Source organism: Acanthisitta chloris, unplaced genomic scaffold (genome assembly GCF_000695815.1).
Source record: "Acanthisitta chloris isolate BGI_N310 unplaced genomic scaffold, ASM69581v1 scaffold14468, whole genome shotgun sequence".
Classification (NCBI taxonomy): Eukaryota; Metazoa; Chordata; class Aves; order Passeriformes; family Acanthisittidae; genus Acanthisitta; species Acanthisitta chloris.
The window spans coordinates 14,051-36,389 of record NW_008688764.1 but is presented as its reverse complement, the minus strand read 5'-3'; the positions used below and the strand labels follow the sequence as shown (position 1 = coordinate 36,389).

General features: G+C 42.4%; 1 protein-coding gene across 1 annotated transcript in view; it reads right to left on the bottom strand.

Moving 5' to 3' along the window:
- Positions 1–664: 664 nt before the first annotated feature.
- The window catches only part of DDRGK1 (DDRGK domain containing 1), a gene marked incomplete at its 5' end in the record, with an annotated part of 28,607 nt that continues 6,932 nt past the window's right edge, over positions 665–22,339 (bottom strand). Inside the window, 7 exons of the mRNA XM_009081160.1 lie at positions 665–1,151; positions 2,778–2,826; positions 3,847–3,903; positions 7,030–7,068; positions 9,047–9,169; positions 16,972–17,073; positions 18,842–18,948. Of these exons, the coding sequence (XP_009079408.1) occupies positions 979–1,151; positions 2,778–2,826; positions 3,847–3,903; positions 7,030–7,068; positions 9,047–9,169; positions 16,972–17,073; positions 18,842–18,948 (650 nt within the window). The remainder of the gene's footprint in view (positions 1,152–2,777; positions 2,827–3,846; positions 3,904–7,029; positions 7,069–9,046; positions 9,170–16,971; positions 17,074–18,841; positions 18,949–22,339) is intronic.

Sequence of the window (22,339 nt, the reverse complement as noted above, 5' to 3'; positions counted from 1 at the left end):
TCAGAAAAAAGAATTAACAAATTAGTAAAAAAAATAAATATTCTTATTCAGGAAATATCCCGACCCCTGCAATTAATACATTAATAATCACTTAATTGTAACATTAATTGCATGACTCAGTGTCTGAATCTTTTACTTAAGCCCCCCCAAACATCCAGTACACAGAGGCCATGGGGAGGGGGTGTCTGAGGCCTTCAGACACTCTGAGCTGGCTCTGACTTCAAAGGATGAATCATCACAATCTGGCTGGTATCAGCAGAACTGGCCTGCACAATAAATGAGTTTAGACTTTCCCTGGAGGGGTTTTTGTCTCTTGGCTACAGGAAAATAATGCAGCTTGGCTGCAAGGAACCTTTTTGTATTATACAAACCAAGGAAAACATATAGCAAAGGTTTTCTGAGATAGCCTCTGGCAGTTTTAACATCAGAGCAAACTCTTTTTTCCAAAGTTTTAGGACATGTTTCAGTCAGAACAAAGACAGACTTACAGTATTTTCTTTTTGCTCTATCCTTCCAATGTGGATACAGCAGACACAACCTACATGCTTATTATTTTGGGCTGTGTCCATCACTGCCACAAAGTTAAACAGCTCCATACTGCAGAGCAAGCCTGGAGAGTTCTCAGGGCAACCAAACCCAAATCTATTTGATACAAAGATCAAAATCTGGAAGCAATAAAAAGTTTAAGTATAGTCAAATGAGACTGACTGCCAAGGCATAAATTGTTGGTATTTCTGGGGTGCAGATGGATCAGAGTGTTTGAGCCCCAAGTTCCTGACCAGCCTCTGCGGTACAATCAGTTGTCCTATTTTATATCAGCTCTAACAGAATGAAAAGCAAAACTTCTGGTAAGTCTTGCAGCTGATGCTTCAAAAGTGCATCCTATCCTCCAGCACTGCAAATGGACTAGAGAGGTTCCTGTTTGCTTTTGATTATGTGGTTTATTCATTAAAAGGTTAACCTCCTGCTGTGTTCTCCTCAGGCCACAGTGGGAGCAGCAGCTCTGCTGTCAGGCTGGAGGTTGATGAGGGAGTTGCTGGCCTGGGCCAGCTCTGCGATGGAGACTCGTCCTCGGCGTTTGATGTACCGAGCCACTGCAGACATCTCCTCTGGAGTGATGTAGATGAACTTTCCTCTGTCATCAATCACACCTATGGGGGGAAAGAAAGGACCTTGAAGTCAGCACTTTGGCTCCTCTCACTTCCCGACAGACATCAGTCACTGCTCTGGGAAGGGACGTTCCAAGTGCTGGCACAGCACTTCCTATCTAGGGCAGGCAGAACCGTGTGCCAGCAGCCAGGCTTTTATCTCCTCACTGCTGCTGGCTCTCTGAGCAGGGCTGTGACAGTGGCCAAGTGCCTTGGTAGGGCTCATTCTGTTCAAAGTAACATGTTCTTTTCATTGTGCACAGCTGGCTGGGGGTACCCCAGCATCTGCTTCAGGTACATTGTCTTCATTGAACCATAGAATGTTCTGAGTTGGAAAGGACCCACAAGGATCATCGAGTCCAACTCCTGGCCCTGTATAAGGCACCCCAACAACCCACCATGTTCCTGACAGCATTGTCCAAATACTCCTTGAGCTCTGTCAGGCTTGGGGCTGTGACCACTACCCTGGGGAGCTGTTCTACTGCCCAACCACCCTCTGGGGGAAGAACCTTTGCCTAATATCCCCCTAAACCTCCCCTGACACAGCATCATGCCATTCCCTGAGGCCATGTCACTGTCACAGACAGCAGAGATCAGTGCCTGCCCCTCTGTTTCCCCTCATGAGGATTCTGTAAACCCTGATGAGGTCTCTCCTCAGTCTCCTCTTCTCCAGGCTGAACAAGCCAACTGTCCTCAGCCACTCCTCATATGGATTCCCCTCTAGACCCTTCACTATCTTCACATTCTTCCTTTTTTGGTGCTGGCATTCTGGGACCAGGCAGCTGGTGGAGAAAGGCAGAGCAGGAGGGTCCAGGAAGGGATTCAGAGCCTCTGTGGGGCCCAGCTCAGCCCTTCCAGCTTCCCCTCCTAAAGGGAAAAAAGTTTAATTGCTATATTTCAGTTGCTCCATCAAGAGCAAGAATAGATCTCTCTGTTCTTACACATTACAGCAGGCAGAGAGCCTGCCTGGCATGACTTTTGGACTGCAGACAGCCAGGCCAGTACACATCCTTATGCTTTGGTTCCAAGTACTTTCAGATATTTCGAATGGGTATCCACATGTACCTGCCAAGGCAGCTGTTCCTCAGCCATGACCACAGGATCCGGTCACTAAATGTTTGTGCTGGCACCTTCCCCTGCTCCATCCTTGGAAAGAACAGGACTGCTCAGCAATGAACCAGACTTGTTCAGACAGGGAGCTCCCCACATGCTCAGTCTGTGCTTACATTCCATCTTGGATTGTGTGGGGACATGGCTAGGAACAGGCACTTCACTTACTCCAGCATCCTGGAGTGCTCTGGGATGTTTGCTTCTCCCACAGCATGCTGCCCCCCAGTCCTGGGCTTTAGCCACAGCACCACTAGGACAGGCTGGAACACTCCCTCAGATCATCCCAGTGATCCTTTTCAATTCAGCTTTCAGGAGACCCCACTGGCTGCTCAGCAACCCCTAAAGACCTTCAGCAGATGGATACATAAATAAAATATAGACAAATATCTAGTTATCAAGTCCTACTAAGATCCCTAAAACACGAATGACACTGAAGCCTCTCTCTGCCACAGGGAAGGTGTTTTCTGCACCACCTCTTCACCAGCTACAGTAACATCCCCTCTGTGCTTTGGCTGTCACCTGTCAGAGTGCCATCTGCCATCAGGTCCTGGATTCTGTTAATTGCATCCTGTTTAGAAGAGAAAAAGGGGTAACAAACTGATCAAATGGGAAGCAAAAAACATGTCACATGTTTAGATAAACTACAAACAGAGATTTATATTTAATCCCTCGGGACTTCAGGGGAGGATACACATCCATATTCCCACACAGACAGATGCAACAAGCACTTTGGTCTTAGAAGGCTGAATTTTCTGCATTTTGGGGAGTTAAAATAACTCCCCTACCCCCAAAAGAGACTTTTATTGCCACTTCTAGGAACAAGGAGTGGCTATAGGAATCTTCCCAGGGAAAGGCTGTGTAGTGCAACAGGCAAGTTCCATGGAGTACACTGAGGTACTACTCCAAGAACTTGGCTCAATACATTTCACATTTTTAAATACCTTTTCCTGCTCCATTTAAGAGGAAAACTCTTTTACCAATCCAAAGCAACAACTGAATTAATTGCTGGGTTAACTCTATGGTTGCTCCAAGCATGCAGTCTCACTACACCCTAAGTATCTAAGCCCTGCTTTCCACAGTTCTGCCTCTCCTTTTCTTGTAGTTATATGACTGCAGAAGCAAATTCTAATTTAGATTTCAACCAGATAAATTTCCTCAAGTGCCTCACTGCATGCTGACATGAAGTTCTGGTCTGGTTTAAAAGAGAGGCAGAGGCACAGCAGCCTGCACCTAGGGCAAAGTAAGCTGCTGTGAAGGGACACCCCAAGATCAGATTTGGTACAGGAAACCAGAAAACATTGCTCCATTTCTAGATTCACAACCACTACAGGATCCATTAGCCAGCAGGCAGCTGTGCAAGAGGCAGACTGAGCACTTTTCACTGGAACCATCTTGTAACCCAACAGTCCTTCACTGGTGCTTTGATGAATGGACACATTTTGGGGCTGACTTTGCTGCTCCTCACCAAAATCCAAACATTTTCAGCAATGCTCAGACACTTGCATAGATGTTACCCTCATTTACCTATTATCTCTCCTGTCCTTTTAAACTCATTGCCTGTACTTGCACTCCAAAAGTTAGTGCTTACCTGTGTTCTTAAACCCAGATGTGAGGCCAAGTCCTCCAGCTGGATAACTTTTGTTTTCTATGGAAACAAACAAGAGTTAAATGCAGCTGATGAATTGGAAGTTTGGCATACTCCTTTTCCATTCCTATAAAAAATTCCTTTACCAGACCAAGCAGAACCTGTCACTCTAACTAACTTTTCCTAGTAAGCACTTTTCTCTCCTGAAAAACTCTCAAGTTACTTAAACTAGTGAGCTCTGTGGAAAGACTGAGTGCTCTGACCCACTTAGGGGAAGACTCAGATACATTTGCCTGGGTTTATCCTGGACTTTTCTGTACATTAGGAGGACAGGATGAGCACCAGCACACAGACATGGCTCTGTTCTCCTGCCACCTGAGTTTCTCAGCTCCTGCCTTTAATTTCCAGTGTGCTTTATCAGGATCCCTTTTATTTTGGGAGATATTTCAAAGTACCTTTTAAAATGATCACTGGATCAGCACCTACATAAAAATCCAGCCAAGCCTGGCAGCATTAAGTGCTTTAGTCTGTTGTACTAATGTCATGTGTATTAATGCCAGAATAATCTTCCTAAGCAAGTGAGCACCTTATTAAAATTGTCAGTGTTGGAACTGCAAGTTATCATTTTGGTTTTGAGAGAGATTCTTCCTGCAGCCTTTCCCAGTCAAGGCACAGTCACCACTGCTCACATCTGGTTTTATGCTTCTCTGTAGCTCCAGAGAAAACACCTGGTGTGCTCATCTGGAGCTACTTGGTTCCTGTTTTCTACTCTGCCAAAGCTTTAGGAACTCAGCTGTTTAGTTGCAAAAGAATGTACTGTTTGTATGGAGCTTGGAAAATACAAAACTGTTGAAAAGTTCAGTTAATATTCAGGACTACATTCCTAAAATCCATATTTGCACAGCCCAAGGAGCTGCATCTCTATTAACAAATGCAAAACTTCCAACAATAACTCATTTGGTTCTGATCTTGAGTGTACACTGGAAGGACATTGAAGAAATAGAGGCTGAAATAGATTAATCTCTTTCATTAATGAAATCAGGAAAAAAAAGCCACACAGAGATTTAGTAGTTGTGAAGTTTGATGCAGCCAAGCTAGAGAACTGAATACCATGGACTGAACACATGGAACTGGAACCAGTCCATGGAATTCAGTTCTCAGAGCTGGGAACTGCCAACATTCGTCACATCTTCTTTTAAAAGGATTGGGGGGGTTGGTGCAAAGCCACATAAACAAGAAAAACAGGATTTAAACCTCTACTAAAAGATATTCCCCCTCAGTGACCAAGTTTAGTGGAAACTTTCCAAGACACATCCTGCTGTGAATAAGAGCCCAGAGGGTGGGGTGGGATTAGGATGCATTCCCCACACACACTCTGAAATCCAATGACACCATGAGGTCCCAAGGGAATAAAACACTTCACCACATGCTTCATGTTTTAGAATTATACTCTACTTTCCTAAAGCAACATAAACATATCCACATTTTCCTGAATTCATTCAATTTGAGGCAAGATGCTGCTGCTGTCCCTCAGCAAGGGATGACACAGAGCAAGAGGCTGCAATGCACTTCGAACACCCTCAGGAATGAAACATGGGGTGAGCTATCTCCAGTCAGTTAGATCAGTAAAGTTATTCAATGGAAGAGCTAAATTAAATTTTATATTTTTAAAAGACGCCAATTGCTCTTAATTTATACATTTTTTCAGACAGCTACGAGCAGCTTAGCACTGCTTCCTGCCAACAGTTTCTGTGAAGAGAACAGAAGACGAGGGCAATACATAATCTATATATTAAGCATGCTTTCAAGATTAAAGAAAGAGACTTTAACTTGTAAAAGAAAGCAATGCCCCAGTTCTGCAGCTCATCTCTGCAGAGGAAATCAGGTGTTGAAGTGCTTCTGAATCAGGTTTTCAGCCTGTGTTAATTTCTCTGACGTCAGGATGAAGTGACTAATACAAAACTAGACATGTGCTCAAACACTGAACTTGAGTTTGTGACTAATCTGTTCCGTCCACCACAACCACTAGGGCAACAGGCACAATCTGACCCTACCGTGTTATTCCTTGGAAACCCTCCCAGATCCCAAGGGACACTGAAATCTCTGTTTTACCTATGTTATCCCAGGACATATGAGGCAGAGAGCAGCCCAGCAGAGCTCTGGAGGGACTCTACACAGAGCTGTTTTTCAGACTTGCCTGGCAATCCAATGGACTCTTAAGGAGAATTATCCACGAGGCAAATCTGTTTGTAAGTTCATGAGGTAAATCTGTTTGTGAGTTCAGGGTTTTGCTGGTATAATGGACATGCAAAACCGGCCCAGAGAGTGAGATTTTGGATTACAAAACGATTAGAACTTCACTAAGTATACAAGTGATTTGCTTACTAAAGAAGCCTTTCACACACATGCCAGACATGCTAAGAGTTCAGTTTCCAGTGAAGGAAGAAAGGGATTCATTAGGACAAAGGATTTGCATAACATTGTTAGAGTAAGAGGAGAAAAATGCATGTGACCTTTGATATAGCAATAGTGGAGAGAGAAGCGTTTGTCCTTACAGATCAAAAGCAGAAATCATCATGGACACACCACAGGTTTTAAATACCCAAACCATACAATATGATGAAAGAGAGACTAACACACCCAGTTTAAAACAAGTGATCTTCTTTGCTGAACATTGAGACAACACTACAAATTGCAGAGATAAAAACAAGTAAAGGAATCACATTAAAAGTTGGGATTGACCTTTCCAATGGCAGTGTCTGAGGCACAAACACACCCTGCACAGCAGCACATGCTGGGACAGCAACTGCACTCCTGCTGAGCTCAGATGTAAAGATTCTTTGCTAAATCAGTAGCTGATATTCACAAACAACAAATGCCCCAAATCCCAATCAACAGCAAAGATTGCTGTCCATAAACTCTGAGGGTGATCCACCACACCTGGCCTTATGGAAGTGGGAAAGAGCCACAATCCTGCCCCAAAAAGCCAAGGCACAGCTGTGATTACAAACTCTTTTAACAATGATGGATGTGCTCATGGTGGTTAAGTAAATCAAGCTGAGCTAAGATATGACTTTTGTTACTTGCTAAATATTTAAGCAAATCAAAGAGGAAGTAAAGATGTCCCTCTTTGACCAAAGGTATTTTACAAGTACAGAAGGAGGAGAAAGACCAGTGGCAGCTTACCTTAACATACTCCAGGAATTCCATAAGAAGGCTGCGAGACTGGATACAGCAAGGAAAACAAGTGTTATTTTAAACTCATGACCATTAAATGCATCACAAAATTGCTGAGTACAAATATTATACAAGTGTTTAACTTGCTTAATTCCCAGGTTTTAACTATACACACTGAGAGATTGAACTGGAACCAAAAATAATCCAGCTTTAATCTTTACGAGGGATTTATGACAGGAATTTTCTAAGACAGAATGTGGCCCAGGTACAAGCTGTGTTTCAGTGTTTTCTGAAAGGAAATCTTTGAGTCTTTTATTCTTCCCATCATACATTCCCTGAAATAACCATGTCTGGGTGAGTTTGTGCATTAAGTGACACACAGATACTGAGGACATGTTGCACAAAGGCAGAGCAGAGTGACTCAGGTGGCAGCTCCTGCAGGTGCCCAAGTGCAGCACACATCTGTGCAACACATGTGCAAGCTCAACCCATTGTCAAAGCTAAGCACCTGAAAGCCACTGCTTTAATGTAAGCAGCTCCATTTTCAAAGGCAATGCAAACAATGTGCATTCAAGTTAACAGCAGATCAAGTTACTCTGCAACCCTGGAAATCAATCAGCCTTAATTAACTGCTTAGCTCTGGACTCAGGAGCTTAATTTTCAGGAGTTTCAGCACAACAGCCCAAAAAACACAAAGCAGAGTCTGCTGTGGTAACAGGATACTGAAATGCTTGAGGACTTCATCCACCACAAGGCAGGGGTGGCTTGGCATTTCTGTCTCCAAATAACTATGTACCTGTTATTATTTCTGAATATGACTTTTAAATCACCTACAATTCAAGTTCTAACTCCCCACCCCCGCCCAAGTTGTCTCAGGTTGAGATTCAGTCACCGCCAAGTGCCTGCCAAGCTCTGTTAGGGGAGGAACACCCTTCTGTTCTCACATATAGAAAGATTCATTGATCCCTGACAGGGAACTTTAAACGGTGTCTGAAGTAGAGCAATTTAGTATTTAGGCATAATCTCATCTTCTAATAGGACAGGCACAGATTTTTGAAGGAATTTTGAATAGAAATATTGCATTTCTCTGTTCTTAGGGAATTCCTCATCACCAGGCACAACTTCTCTTGGTGTCAGTCCTGGTAAGATGGAGGAATTTATTTTAGTGGGAAGGGGTCCACAGTGAGAACTTGGAATAAGTTAATACTGCTTGACATTAGGCACAAGCTACTCAGCCCAAAGCCACACTCAGTCACACTAAAGCAAATCCATTTAATTCTACAGGGTCACTTCAGCAGAGAAGCAAATACACACATGGCCGTGGAAAAAATCCTTCACATGAAATGCACTGGACAGCTCAAATGTGGCAGCTACAACCCAAGAGCAAGTCCAGCATTTGATAGCAAATAAATTGAGTCTAACAGGTTTTCAGCAGACAGAGTAAGAACTCTGTTTCCCATAGCAGCAAAACCTTTTCAAGGTTCACTTTTCAAGTATCACATCTCAACCACTATCCCCTGCAGCACATCTGCAGGCAGCTGCAGAAGGAGCACTGTGTGTCCTGTGAATTCTCCTAACAGAAGCCTTATAAGGCAGGAGTTTTTCCTTGGATATCATAGCAGTTCTGTTGGTCTAGAAAATAAAACCAAACCCAGGCAATTGCCCCCAAGAGCTGTGAGCACTACCAAACTTCAAATGTAGCTTTACTGTCTCACTCTCTGTGGCTAAGGCAGAGCTGATGACAGCAAGAGATTGTCTAAATTCCAGAATGAGTTTTATTTCAGTCCTTAGACGCAGGGGGAACTCCTTTCCAACAATAAACATTTCCCTTAGCACTCTAACTCACAGGAGTGTGGGATGAAGTGTAGCACTCCCCAGGAAATATTCCAGGTTAACCTGTGCCATGTACACAATTCACAAGCAAAAGCCTTTGGCTGACTCCTACTTTTAAGTTAATTTTACATGAGACAGAATGCAGTGAGTCTAACAAAAAGAGGAAACTGCAGAACCAGCCCAACATACATACCTGTTCCTCTGTCATTGATTCTTCAACCCCTTCTTCTTCAACTACAAAACTCTCCTTAAGCTTCAGGTACTCTTCATATTCTCTCTTCTCCTCTTCTTCCTTTGCCTTCCTTTTTTCCTCTTCCTGCACAGAAAAGATGACAAGTGGTCAGTTTGCTCCTCCCTGAGACGGGTTTAGTTTGAAGTGAAGTAGCATCATCAGACAGCAGCTAAGAAGTTTCTAAACTGAGTCTAAGTTCTCCCTTGTTGTCATCATTAGTTTCACAAGCCACCCCTGAGACAGTGACCATCTCACATGTGGTGTAAACTGGCACACACAGGACACCCAGGCTGGTTCTTAACAGATCTGACAGAGGGCAGGAAACCTCTCTTAAATAGCAACCTGTTTGCTTCATTTGCATCAATCTGGTTCTGCTGCAGATGCCGTGGCAGGAAGTCCCTGCCCCGAACTGTGCTTTGATGCAACATCCACAGTTTTGCTAATTGGCCCCAATTCTGCTCTGACAGACACTGGATTATATTGTGAGTGATCACAGGGAACAGTGGAATTACACTGGTGTCCATCTATGTAAAAATTCCAAGTACAACCTCTTTCTTATGACATACAATCAGTGTATAGTGAACTGTGACTAAGTAACTGTATAAACTCTTTCAGGGACAGGAGACAAGTTAGGATTGTATTAAAAAAGAGTTTTTTTACATGTTTCATTGTACACCAAAACCTACAGGCTCTGCTTGTAGTTATTTGCAATAAAAATATTTAATTTCCTACCCTGAAAGGAACATTAAAGAAATCTTAAAGCCCACACTAATGCTGACCCAGAAGACTCCAAGCCCAACACCAGTGACATGGTGATGACAAGATAATGTAAAATTCACATTCACAAAGCAAAACTGCGATTGATGGTTTTGCAACATGACAGATCACTCCAACATTTCAAGTAACACCAGGTTTTTACTGGGAACTCATGAATTTGCAGTTTGCCAAAATCTTTGTTTAACATTTGTTTTGCTCCTCTCTGAAACACTTTACACATGTCACTTTGCAGGTTGGACTTGATGATCTTGGAGGTTTTTTCCAATCTAAATGGTTCTATGATTCACACAGAACACAAATGCTTCCTTACAGGATGGTTTCTTCCACAAAGAAATTAATGTTTGTGCAGCACCTGGTGCAATGAGATCCCAAACTGACTGACCTCTGGCTGGATCACATTCCAAAGGCTGATTAAACTTCTTAACATTTCAGTGCCAATCTCAGGATCTCAGGGCATTCCTTTACTATTAGCACAGGAATTGATCTTTTAAAGAACAATTATATTGATTTCTAAATGTTTGCCATGCTGCATCTTTGACACTAATATGGTAATTGCTTCCTTAAATAGCTGGAAAGCAAATATTTGTTCTATGAAACCAGGAAGACACAGGAACAGGTCATTAAGGATATTGAAAAACACCCATATTAAAAAAGAAGCTATGGATCTGGCATCAACAAGATACCAGAAATGAGGATGGAGGAGTTACCTTTTAATGAAACCTGAAGAGAAAGTGTATTTGGTCCCAATTTTATTAAATCAAACTCCCAGAAAGTCAGGAGAAACAATGGTGCCAACATTCAAGAATGAGAAAAACAGGACTGAAAGGATCTTCCTGTATCTGCAAAGTCAAATCCATTTTTTCAACTGCTATCTCATGAAAAATCTACAGATCTGAGGAAGTTCTTGAGACAAAACAAGATCATTTTTCAGTCATTCATCACCCTCACAATTAGCCCAACAGACTTTTTCCTTATAAGCACTACAGGTGCCAAGCACAACATAACCATATTTCACTTGGCAGTGACAACAATTGTTCTTTCCTTCTATGTGCATTCAATTTCATCTTGATCCTGGAAAGACAAGAATAAGGTTCTTCCCCAGGTCTATTACAGAGGTTGTAATTCAACAGGATTTGAAATGAGGGGAAAAATAATCACAAAACCTGAAAATTGCTTTGGTAAATAATTGGTTCTACAAAAATTGATTCTACAAAAAATATAACTGATGAAAAGACAATGTGGCACTTGTAACTGCAACAATAACTGAAATCTATTTTCCTGTTTCGGGAAGGTCTAACAAATGAACAAGGCTCTTTCCTGTCTTCCCTGTCTGAAGAACAGCACCTTCAATTTTGTTAGACCATCCCAACACGTCCCTGTCAGCACTTCCAACACTCACAGAAAGGCAGCTCTGCTGTGAGATGGGCAAAGCACTCAGCTACCAGCTCCTCTTTTGCTTAAAACCCAACAGGAGTCTGTTCTCCAGATCCTAAATTTCCATTAGCAGAGCACTTGCAGGTGGTCTAAGCCACTGCTTTGGTAGCTAAAGTGTGTCAGCTCTCAAAGCTTTCTGGTGCTTGTAGCCTCTTCCATAACACTAAGTATTTCCAGATGCTTTTTAATCTAATTAACTAAAAATCCGTGAACAGCCTCATGTCCTTTACTACCTAAATTCACCTATGATTCAAGATGGAGAGAAAAAAGATTTAGCCAAACTGTAAGCTAGTTCAGAGCCAAGAGGAGAAATGACTTTGCACAACTGCATGGGGAGAAGCAATGAGCAACAGCAGTGGAGGCTGAGCAGGGGAAGCCTAGTGCAGTCCAGGCTGTCTGGTAGCGTTTATTCTCAGCCTTTTTTTTTTTCCACCATCAGGTCAGCACTCTTCTTTCACATGCTCAACTCATGCAGCAGTTGCATGAAGGGTCAAATTTAGGCAGGTTACATTCCCACAAACCCCAGTGTGTCTGTGTGCATAACCCACACGGAAACAGTCTCAGCCCCCTCAGGGTCTACTCACAGAACAAAGCTCAGGACTTGCTTTGTGCAAGTCACACAGAGGGCACTGGGCTCAAATAGACATTAAAAAACCCACATCTTTGTTTGTCGGGTTTGTTCACCCCTCCCCACTGTGATCTCAGAGCTGCTGCTGAGTTCTGTGGTGCAGATGTGGCTCAGGGCAGAGAGAATGGCTGGGCCACCTGCCCCCAGCCATGGGTGGGGTGCTGGGGAAACCCCAGCAGCATGGAAATTTGGTGACTGCAGATGCTCACCTTCAGCTGCCTCCCTTTATTTTTCAATTATTTTGAAGCAGCTTTGTTTCTGTCCTCATCCTCCTAAATGTTACCCAAACTGGGGGTTTGTACAGTGTGAAGAACTGGTTTTGATGTTTAGCACACTGCACGTGAAGAACAAACTTGCCCACTTTGATCATGTCTTTATTGAAGAAAATAAATGAATCACTCAAATCTTTCTTCTTTCTCTCCCTTTTCCAACCAAATGTCCACATTATGACTGCTGGATTGACTCTACCTCTGCTGGCTTGTTATGAGCCTCATGTGAGACCCAAGAGCTTCCAGAGCTCCATGCAGTCTGTAGATCTCCAGCACACTACTGGGAGACACAGCATTCTTACTCCTTCTATACCAGATCTGATCAGCACCAACTTCCCACTGGTCCCAGTCCAACTCCCAAGTCCCATCTGGCCACCAAGGACCTGGATTTGCTGTGAGGCTCCTTTCAGATCATTGCCTTTTATTTGCCTCTTACCTGGATTACAGGGATTATTTCCATGCACATTCACGGTTCCAACTGCACAAGAGCCCAACCTTTGACCAGGTGAAACCCACAGCACCCTGTAAACTCTTTCAGGCTTACAGATGGAAGCACACCTGGATTTCTGGGATCATAAATTGCTCTGGAATTCTGGGATGCTGCTTGAGTGGAAAAGATCTCACTGCTAGTAAGGAAGGCAGAGCAAACACAGGATGCTCTTTGACCACCACCTGCTACCTCTCATTTCTTTGTGGCTGTTTCCCTAACAAGCAGGATGAGGAAAGCACACTGCTTCCCATGCCAAGTGCTCTGAGGTGCCTGGACCAAAGAAACCTTCCTTGAATAACATCTAGGTTTTGTGCTGTTAGTGCAGGTTCTGCAGGAATCAAAAAGGGACTTTACAGTAAATAATTTGGCAGAGAGCAGATGGATCTGTAGGATTCCTGTGTCCCTCACTGCTTGGATAGAGTAAGTGTTCTTACCAGTCCTCATCCCCTCAAGACCAGAGTAGAATGAGTTTTCTGCAAGCTTTTCAACTAATTCCTTAGGAGAAATTAATTTTCAGGAAAGTACACACACCTGTAAACTGATGCTTAAACTGAAATTATGGTGTAGTCTCCATCAGCCTCCAAATATCCTTTATTTCTGTTCATGCAGAAATAAAGGATATAAATGCCAAACACTAACTGAAAAGCTCTGCTGAGAAGCTCTGAAATCTCAATATTCACATAATGCTTGACATAATGAAATAACTAAAACTTGGTGCCTCTTCTACAAATATCAAATCAAAGAGCCAAAACTTTCGGGTCTTACTTCTCAAAAGCTTCAAGATGACCCTCATGATCATGGCTGATCCTCCACTTCTACAGCTCTGACAATCTAGACCATTTTTATTTAGGCATTTAAATGCAAATTTACAAAAACCCATGGGCACAGGCAAAGGAAGAAGAGCTCTTATGAGAGCAATCTGCAGGACTTTGTGTGAAGACAGTGTTTTGCAACATCAGAGGAAGTTCTCATTGATAAGGTGTCAGTTGGTAAACCATCTCACCACCAAAAAACTCCAAGAGTGAAAGGGAAATCCCCAGGGTAAAGCAGAGCTGAGGCAAATGCCAATTATAAAGGAGCTTCCTCAGGCCTGTAGCCAATCAGGTCAGCAGAGCACTGGAAAGGAAACTTGAATTTAAAAATATATTATCTGGTTTGCAACACTGAAGCCAAGGGGCAACCACATTTTATTTGTAAGTGCATATAAATACAGTTAAATAGAAACAGGAGGGTATTTTTCTCAAGAATATGCAACACTTTAGCCTGCATAACTCCCTTGGAGATACAGTTCCCACCTGTTAGCACAATTTTGGTAGCACTTCTTGGGAGAGGGCCTGAAATAAAGGTTCAAGTGGATTTTGCTTGTTTAAGGACTTGCCACTCATTGAACATACAGAAATACTCTGATGGACTGGAAAAGGAAAGGAAAATGAGGCTCTCTGACAACTGTAACATTTCTCAGGCAAACTTTAGTGATAAACTCTCAATTTCTTGTGCCTTGTGGGATTTTATCAACTACAGCAATGTCAGTAATCAAACTGCCTCCAAAACCCATGCAACCACCTACTCCCTGTTTTTTGTCTCATGACTATCAATCACTACTTGACTTATCTTTCAGAATTTTGCCTTTTCATCTCCTAACTTAGAGGGGGAACAGTATCATTACATGTGTAGTCCACACGGCCTTACTGGTGACAAAACATTACTTGTAGGAATGAAGAATTCCTTCTCTAGAGGAATGTGTAAATGACGTTTTATCCTATGCATTCTACAAACCCACAATACACCCATTATCTGCTTACAGAGGCCTAGGAGAGAGGCAGCATCTTATCCACCATACAGTGTCTCATCAGAAAGATGTTATGATCATAAAGACAGTCTATACTTACAGACCCAGTGATGAAGTCTCTATTCATTCAGTTTGTTTCCCCTCCCATCACCCTGTTAAGACTAAGACACTGAAGGTCTGTTGTGATCACGCTCCCTGTGATACTGCTGTCTCTGCTGACTGAAGCAGGGACTGGAGCAACACAGCCTAAACATGGACAAGTCTAGAATTGTTCTGTTTCCTGTTAAAGATTTGGATGCAGACAGACTTAAAATTACTAGAAGTCAGTTGAGGATGGACATTAAATATTGTCAGAAACATTTACTTTGATCCACACTCAAAGCGTTCAGTAGTTACTGAATTTTCAACCCAGACACAAGGGAAAAATAAAATATTGAAAGCATTTTCCTTTGAGCAGCAGAATAATGTTCATGGTGTGGCCTGGTGGGTTGGCTTACTGCCCTGATAAATACTGGGAAAATCAAACCAAACTAAAATAGCTTAAAATCAGAGAATTTAAGCAGCTGAGGAAGGCACTGACTAAAGTGAACAGCAAGGTAGATTCAGGCATTTGAGCAATTTTCCAAAGCTCCTTTGGATTGCTGTGCACAAGACTTAAAAATCAAAGCAAACAAACAAAAAATCAGAGCCTCTTTTTCACTGAACCTTGTGAAATGGAGATGGAAGTTTTTTAGTGCAGTCTTTGCTAGAAATACTGAAAATTAAAGTAAAAATAAATAAGAGCTTCCTCATTCAACCAAAATAAATTACAGAGGCCTAAACTGAACTGAAGCAAATTAAAAATAAAAAAGTGCAAAAAATGTATTAATAAGCACTTTCAGTGTGAAAAGATCTCCAGGTAGAATTTCACCCTTATTTTCTCCTCAGCTTTTCAAGCCTGCCTGCCTGATCCTGATTCTCCAGCTGACTGCTAACCCCAGGTCAAACCCACAGGATAACATCTCTGTCCTGTGCTGCAGCTTCTTTGGAGCAGGTTGGCCAAGCTCAGCTGCATTTGCTCAGCAATTCACCTGCTGTGCTGGCTGCCACCTTGGGAGGAACTGGAAGGTCCAGTGCCACTGAAAGTGACACTTTAACAATGTTAGTGTCCAGCTAGCGTGTCCTTCTAGTTCCTCCCAAGTATGGGAGTAATTTGGTTCATTTCAACTAACTCTTCAGGGTTTCAAGGATATTAAATTCCCAGAACACTAAAAAATAATCAGGGAACTGTGTAGAGACAAAATACCTAAAAGAATAAACTCCTGGAGGGAAATGTGCTTTAGAGGCAATCAGAGGCCAACCTGCCTCTTTCAAAGCTGGAATTACGAGGGGAGAAATTGGAAATACTTAGGAGAAGAGCAGAGTGGTCACAGGGCCCACGAGGCAGAGCTGGTGCTACCGCAGGGTGTGGGAAGGGGATGTGGAATCATTGGTCCCCTGAAAGTTTGTTCAACCTGCTTTACAAATCAAAGTCTCAGACTATGCAATATATCCTGATGTTGTAGTACTGACATTCTCCTCCTCTACTTCAATTTCTGAAATTCAGGAGATTTCTATTGATGAAAAGGAAACAAAAGAATTCAGGAGACAAAGGATTTTTTGAGAGGGGATAACCCTAGAGGTAAATGGACATAAAGATCTCATGGCTACAATGTGCACTGTAACGTAGTAATTTTGTTTATCTTTTCTTCTTTTCAGAAGTTACCAGCAACACACTCCACTTACACAGCCTGCACTTAGAACCAATGATAATAAATCTGCTCCCTACAAACCACAGACAAATTTCCATGCACATAAGTCTCCCAAAAGCTTCACAGTGAAAGCTGAGGGCTGTGCTCCCCTGGGGCAGCCATCACTCAGCACAGGACTGTGCAGAACACCTCGGGCCTTGCCTTCAGAAGCAAAGCTCCCACACCACTTGCTCCAGCACCAGAGCATGAAGCTCATTGCCAGTTCTCAGCCAGCAGCACCAATGCCCAGAGCACATAAAGCAGCTGTAAAGTAACTTTTCCACCCTCACTGATGAAAAACATTCAACCAAAGCATTTCAGCTGAGCAGTACTTGTTTTTCTGGGTCACCCCTGCTAGCGCTCACCTTTGTATGCAAAGTTTAGAAATCTTTGATTGAGAACCACATGCAAATTGTGTAATTAGAATAGAATTACACAATTTCACACAACAGTTGCAAAATCAGTTGCTGATGACTTTCACTTTCTGCCCTGCTGGTTCCAGCTGGCAGTAGACAGCTCAGATGGAACAGGGGAGCAGTGAAGTTGTGAACTCTCCTTCCTTCAGAGACACTCAGGGCTGGTCTGACCAAATTCCTGAGCAACCTGGACATGGTTTGAGCAGGACAGACCAGGTGGTCCCTACAGGTCCCTGATCACAGAACTTAGACAGAAACAATCTCAGAGACAAACCTGGTTCAAGATTTCCATCAACAGATACAACTAATCCCACCTGTCGTTCCTCCTCCAGACGTTGTCTCTCCTCTTCTTTCTTCCTTTCCTCCTCTCTTTTTGACTCCAGTTTTCTCCTTTCTTCTCTCTCTGCTTCTTCAGCCTAAAAAAACATTATGCAAGCCAAGCCTTACTCTTCCTGAACAGATATTAATTTACATGGTGATACCATGAGGGGGTTTCTTACCACCTTCCTAGATGCAAACATTAAAAAGAATCATGATTAAAAGTCATTATCATTTAGCTTCTCCTCCCCTGCAGCACACTTAGCCTTGTGGTAGGTTTAGAAATTACCTTCTCACATCCCTTATCTGTATCTCAATAAGGGTTTAAGTTTTGAATGTGCATATGAGCTTATTCCCAGAGTGATATAAAGCAATATTGTGCTGCAGAATTCCATTTCTCCTCGCTTAAAATTGAGTTAAAATGGACCCTAAGGAGAAGAAAAGAAGGATTTGGAATGTAAACTCTGTAAAAATAAGTGCATTCAAATTTATCATTAACCTGGGCTGATTCTCTGAAAGCAAAAGCTGTACTGGTCCCTTCAAATCATTTTATTATTTGTTTTTAAGCCAAAGAGATTGTTTCAAAATGAGGGGATAATAAAAAGGGTATTTAGTGTATTTTTAAAAGATTTTTTTACTTCAGTCTCTTGAGTATACTTCTGAAAACATATTAAGAGAACAAGCAGAAAACATCCAATGGAGGATTTGTGGGTTTGAGTGTTTCAGAGAAAAATCTGAAGGAATTTATGTCTACACAGCAAAATAAAAATCGGCATGGCTTAAAAAGAACCAAAAGATTCCTCACTCCACCAACTGGTGCTCATCTAACTTCACTCAACTTTGCTCAGACTTTCCACAGAAAAGAGGCAAATTAAACAGAATGAATATGTAAAGTAACAATAAAATGGTGAAATCATTGGGTGAGTGAGAAAAGGTTTGTCATGGAGGTTCATATAGAACATAATAATTCACTTTATTACCACCTGCCCTGTCTACAGGGCATGTACCCCTACAGTGCGAAGCAGACACCGGATTTAAACCTCAGGTGACACTGAAATTCCCAAGCTGGGATTCTGCAAGTTCTGAACTCTCTGCACATTAAAGGCATTCATAGTTTCATAAATCCTATCTTTGGATGATGTATCAGGGTTGCCCTGCACTCCAACCTTTGCTATGCAAAGGCTGTTTGAGCTGTACCTGTAGCTCCACCTTCCAAATTACAGAACAATACAGAGTTTGCAAAAAAAAAAAAACAGACCTCCTCAAAGGAATTAATGCATAATTAATTAATTAATGCATAACCTGCTGCCTTTCACCAGCACACTTCAGAGAGTTGCAAAAAGCCTCTGGCTTCCCTGGAATTAACAGCAAAATGCCCTTCATCTCCCCCAATCCATAAAAACAATACATAGATGACCCTTATGGTCCTTTTCAACTCAGAATATTCTGTGATTCTCTAAGCACAGATAAAGCCACACCAAGTTTTTGCACTCTGAGAGCACATGAAACACCACTCACATCTGCCCACAGATCTGGTCACACTGCTACAACAGCACTGTGTGGGTTTGAGTGTATTTTTAAGGGGAGACAGTTCTGACATTAGCTTCAAACCAGTGGAAACATCCAATAAAGAGTATTCAAGAGCTGAACTTCTTTCCTCTCCATGAGGCTGACAGAGAACTGACACCATTTTCCATGGACCTCTTGGGCTATGAGAGAAAAAGCTGAATTTGCATTTTTTAAATATAACACTTGTAGTGATGACACTGCCTTTGCCTTTCTGGGGTGTCTGTCACCCCTAGCTGCTTGCTGAGCACAGCCATTCAGGCTCTGCTCTGGGCTTGATACATGGCAGGAAATGCTTACCTCTCTCTGTGCCTTTCTGGCTTGTTTCTCTTCTAATTTCCTCTGCTTTTTTGCTCCAATTTTCGCAGACACCTGAAATTCCGGCACCTCCTCAGCTTCCTCTTCCTCTGCAACATTGCATAAATGACAAATTTGAAATTGTCTGAGAAAAGTCCCTTGGAGAAACTTCAGTGCTGCCTAGGAAAGCAGCAGCAGCTGAAAAGGAGACACACACACACACTCCAGACAAGACCTATTAGATGGGAAAAGGCAAAAAAAATAAAATCAAATGAGGCTGCCAAAGCCACAGAGCAGAAGTAACAAAGCAAACACATACTCAAGTGAAGGCAGAAGTAAAAATTTCCTTGATCTTTTGAAAAGCTTTTCATAAATATTCACTGCTTTCCACAATTAAAAGAGGTATTTTCTCTCACACATAAATTGTGCTGATGGTTGCCATTACAGATCTGCTGAACACTTGCTTGCAGAGACTTTCTTTCCAGTTACCAGTAAGCTTTGCACAATGGATATCCATTGAAAAAAGTGGGATTCAGACATGTCACTCATCCACTGGTTCTAGCCTGACTGAACTAACCTTTAAGGGAAGAAGGAAAAAAAATAATTCTCTGAAATGTAAATCTTGGGTCTGACTGCAGGAAAACGACATGGAAACAGTTCCCTGTTGTATGACAATTGGTTGTTTACAGAGATGATTTCTGCAACTGTGAAATATAAAAGACTTATGCTCAAAGGCTGTGCAAATGCTATTTCTGCTCTCTCAGGGGCCAAGGAAAACTAAAGACCTTTTAAAGGCTGCAATTTCTCCCCGCACAAAGCTCAGGAACACGAGCTCACTTTATTTGCTGATCTAAATGAGTCCTTGATCCCACCACAAGAATTGTGGACTGACCTTGACACTCAAAGAGAAATCTTTGCCTCACTTTCTGCAACTCCACACAAAGTATGTGATCAGATGTCAGGATCAAAATGAAAAACCTCCACACATGGATCCCTTTTTGGGTAAACTAATTGATACTGTGCTGTCACGCTTGATGCTGACTTCAGGTCACACACTTGCAAGCCAGGACAAGTTTGGTTGGGCTGTGCCAGGATCTTTGGTTGGCAGATCTCTCCAGAGCACCTGTTCCATTCTTTTAGGACCCCAAAAAGCTGCTATGAAAGAAGCACATGGATGAACTAGACGACTCCTTCTTTACATGCAGAATTAGGTTTGAAACACTCTTGTTTTACTAATTCCAAGATGCTGTACGAGGCTATGGTTAAGCCACTGGAATACATGAGAAACAAATGTGAATGAGCTGTGTAGGTGGTTGTTTCCAGGAGGTGGAAGCTAACATGAGGTTGACTGCTGAACTGGGCCTCAGAAAATTGCTGCTGACTAGTGAGATGATCAAAAGGGTTCCCCCTTCCTACACCCCACAGAGCACCAGGAGATACTCAGACTTGACGCAGTTGCTTCTGCAATTTTACTGAAGCTTAAAATAACTTGATTTATATTTTAAATAGTGGGTTAAGGGGAGTTCCCAACACAATGGTTGAGCAACTCAGCTCTAGCAGTTATTACTCCAAAATGAACAGCTCAGTACTGGTATTATTACATAGAAAATTATTTCTGGCAAACACCATCTATGACACTCTTCTACCTGAGGCTCTGTTCAGATTTCATCTATATTAAGATTACCTGAGCCAGAGGTTAGTCAGAAACCTAAGCAAGGCTTTTAAAGCCTTTTCCCAGTCCTGGATCAAACATGCTTTTGTTCAGGAGCATTTACTTTCCTCCTGTTTGAAGCATCTGATGTGATCCCTTAAGTACCATTTCCTCCAAGTTTTTTTTAGTGCATGGAGTTTCATCCGACAACAGACAAGAGACTGATGCAGACACAGCCTGTGATTCAGCAGAGCTTGAACGGTTAACAATGCACTAAACCTGCATTTGATGTGTACTGAATAAACCTGAACATGCTGACAAGAACATAAACACAGGGTAGAAGTATTTGCTGAATCAACTGGTTTTATAGCAGAAAAGCTTCACCAAAAGCAGAGAGGATACAGCAAGATGTGTTTATTTGTTTTTAATCAAGCAGCTACTGTTTCAGCAGCTTTTAACAATCACTTTTCACACACTCAAAGCTGTCACAACACCAGAGGACCCGAAGGGGGATCAGTCCACAGGAATGTGCATTCCATCCACTCCTGAGCTTCAAATGTGATGCAACATGTTCAGTTACTGTCTCACTTGTGAGAGCAGTTTATCATCCCCCAAAGCACTGTGGTTAGTCACTCTGCCTGTGCACTCAATTGGGAAACCAAACGACATCAGATGGCATTTGGAAATTTAGGTTACATATATACAGAAGAAATTCTTTACTGTGAGGGTGGTGAGACACTGATGATGATGCCCAGAGAAGCTGTGGCTGCCCCAACCCTGGAAGTGTTCCAGGCCAGGTTGGATGGGGCTTGGAGCAACCTGGTCTAGTGAACATACTGAGATGCAGCACAACAGGAAACAGTTAACAGTCACACAGGTGTCTGAATCGCTTGAAATTTACAGGCTACTTTTTAAAAATGCTTCTGAATACCAGTAAAAAATGTGCTGGACTGCTGATGTCCTCTAACAGGACAGGAATTTACCAGCTACTCTGTAGAGAATAAACAAAAAACTTCAAAAGAAACCACCAGAATCATCTGTTTTAGTTATCACAGATTCACAGAATGGTTTGGGTTGGAAGCGACCTTAAAGATCATCTAGTTCCACCCCCTTCCATGGGCAGGGACACCTTCCACTAAAGCAGGTTGCTCCGAGCCCCATCCAACCTGGTCTAGTTGTCATCTATGTCAAAGGGTCCATCTGACCTCCTATTAAGATTTGGAAGTGAAGGAAATGGATTCCCATCCATAAAAAAGATTATGAGCTGCACAGGTGGCTACTCACAAAAGGTCCTTTGGGCACAGCCAGTGTTTTATTTAATATTTAAGCAGCACCCAAAATAAAAGGAGCAAAAGAAGGAGGTGGAAAGACAACAGGCAAAACACTGGAATGTGCTGCCCAGGGAGGTGGTGGAGTCCTTAGAGGTGTTTAAGGACAGACCGAATGTTGCACTTAGTGCCATGGTCTAGTTGCCATGATGGTGTTAGGTCATGGTTTGGACTTGATGACCTCAGAGGTCTTCTCCAACCTGATTAATTCTGTGAAAACAAAGGTTCACTCTGAAAGCAGAAGATGTTACTAACAGCATGTTATTAACATCAAACAGATGCATGACTGGAAAGGATTCTTTAAGGACAGACCGAATGTTGCACTTAGTGCCATGGTCTAGTTGCCATGATGGTGTTAGGTCATGGTTTGGACTTGATGACCTCAGAGGTCTTCTCCAACCTGATTAATTCTGTGAAAACAAAGGTTCACTCTGAAAGCAGAAGATGTTACTAACAGCATGTTATTAACATCAAACAGATGCATGACTGGAAAGGATTCAGCTCACCCTATGGTGTGGGCAT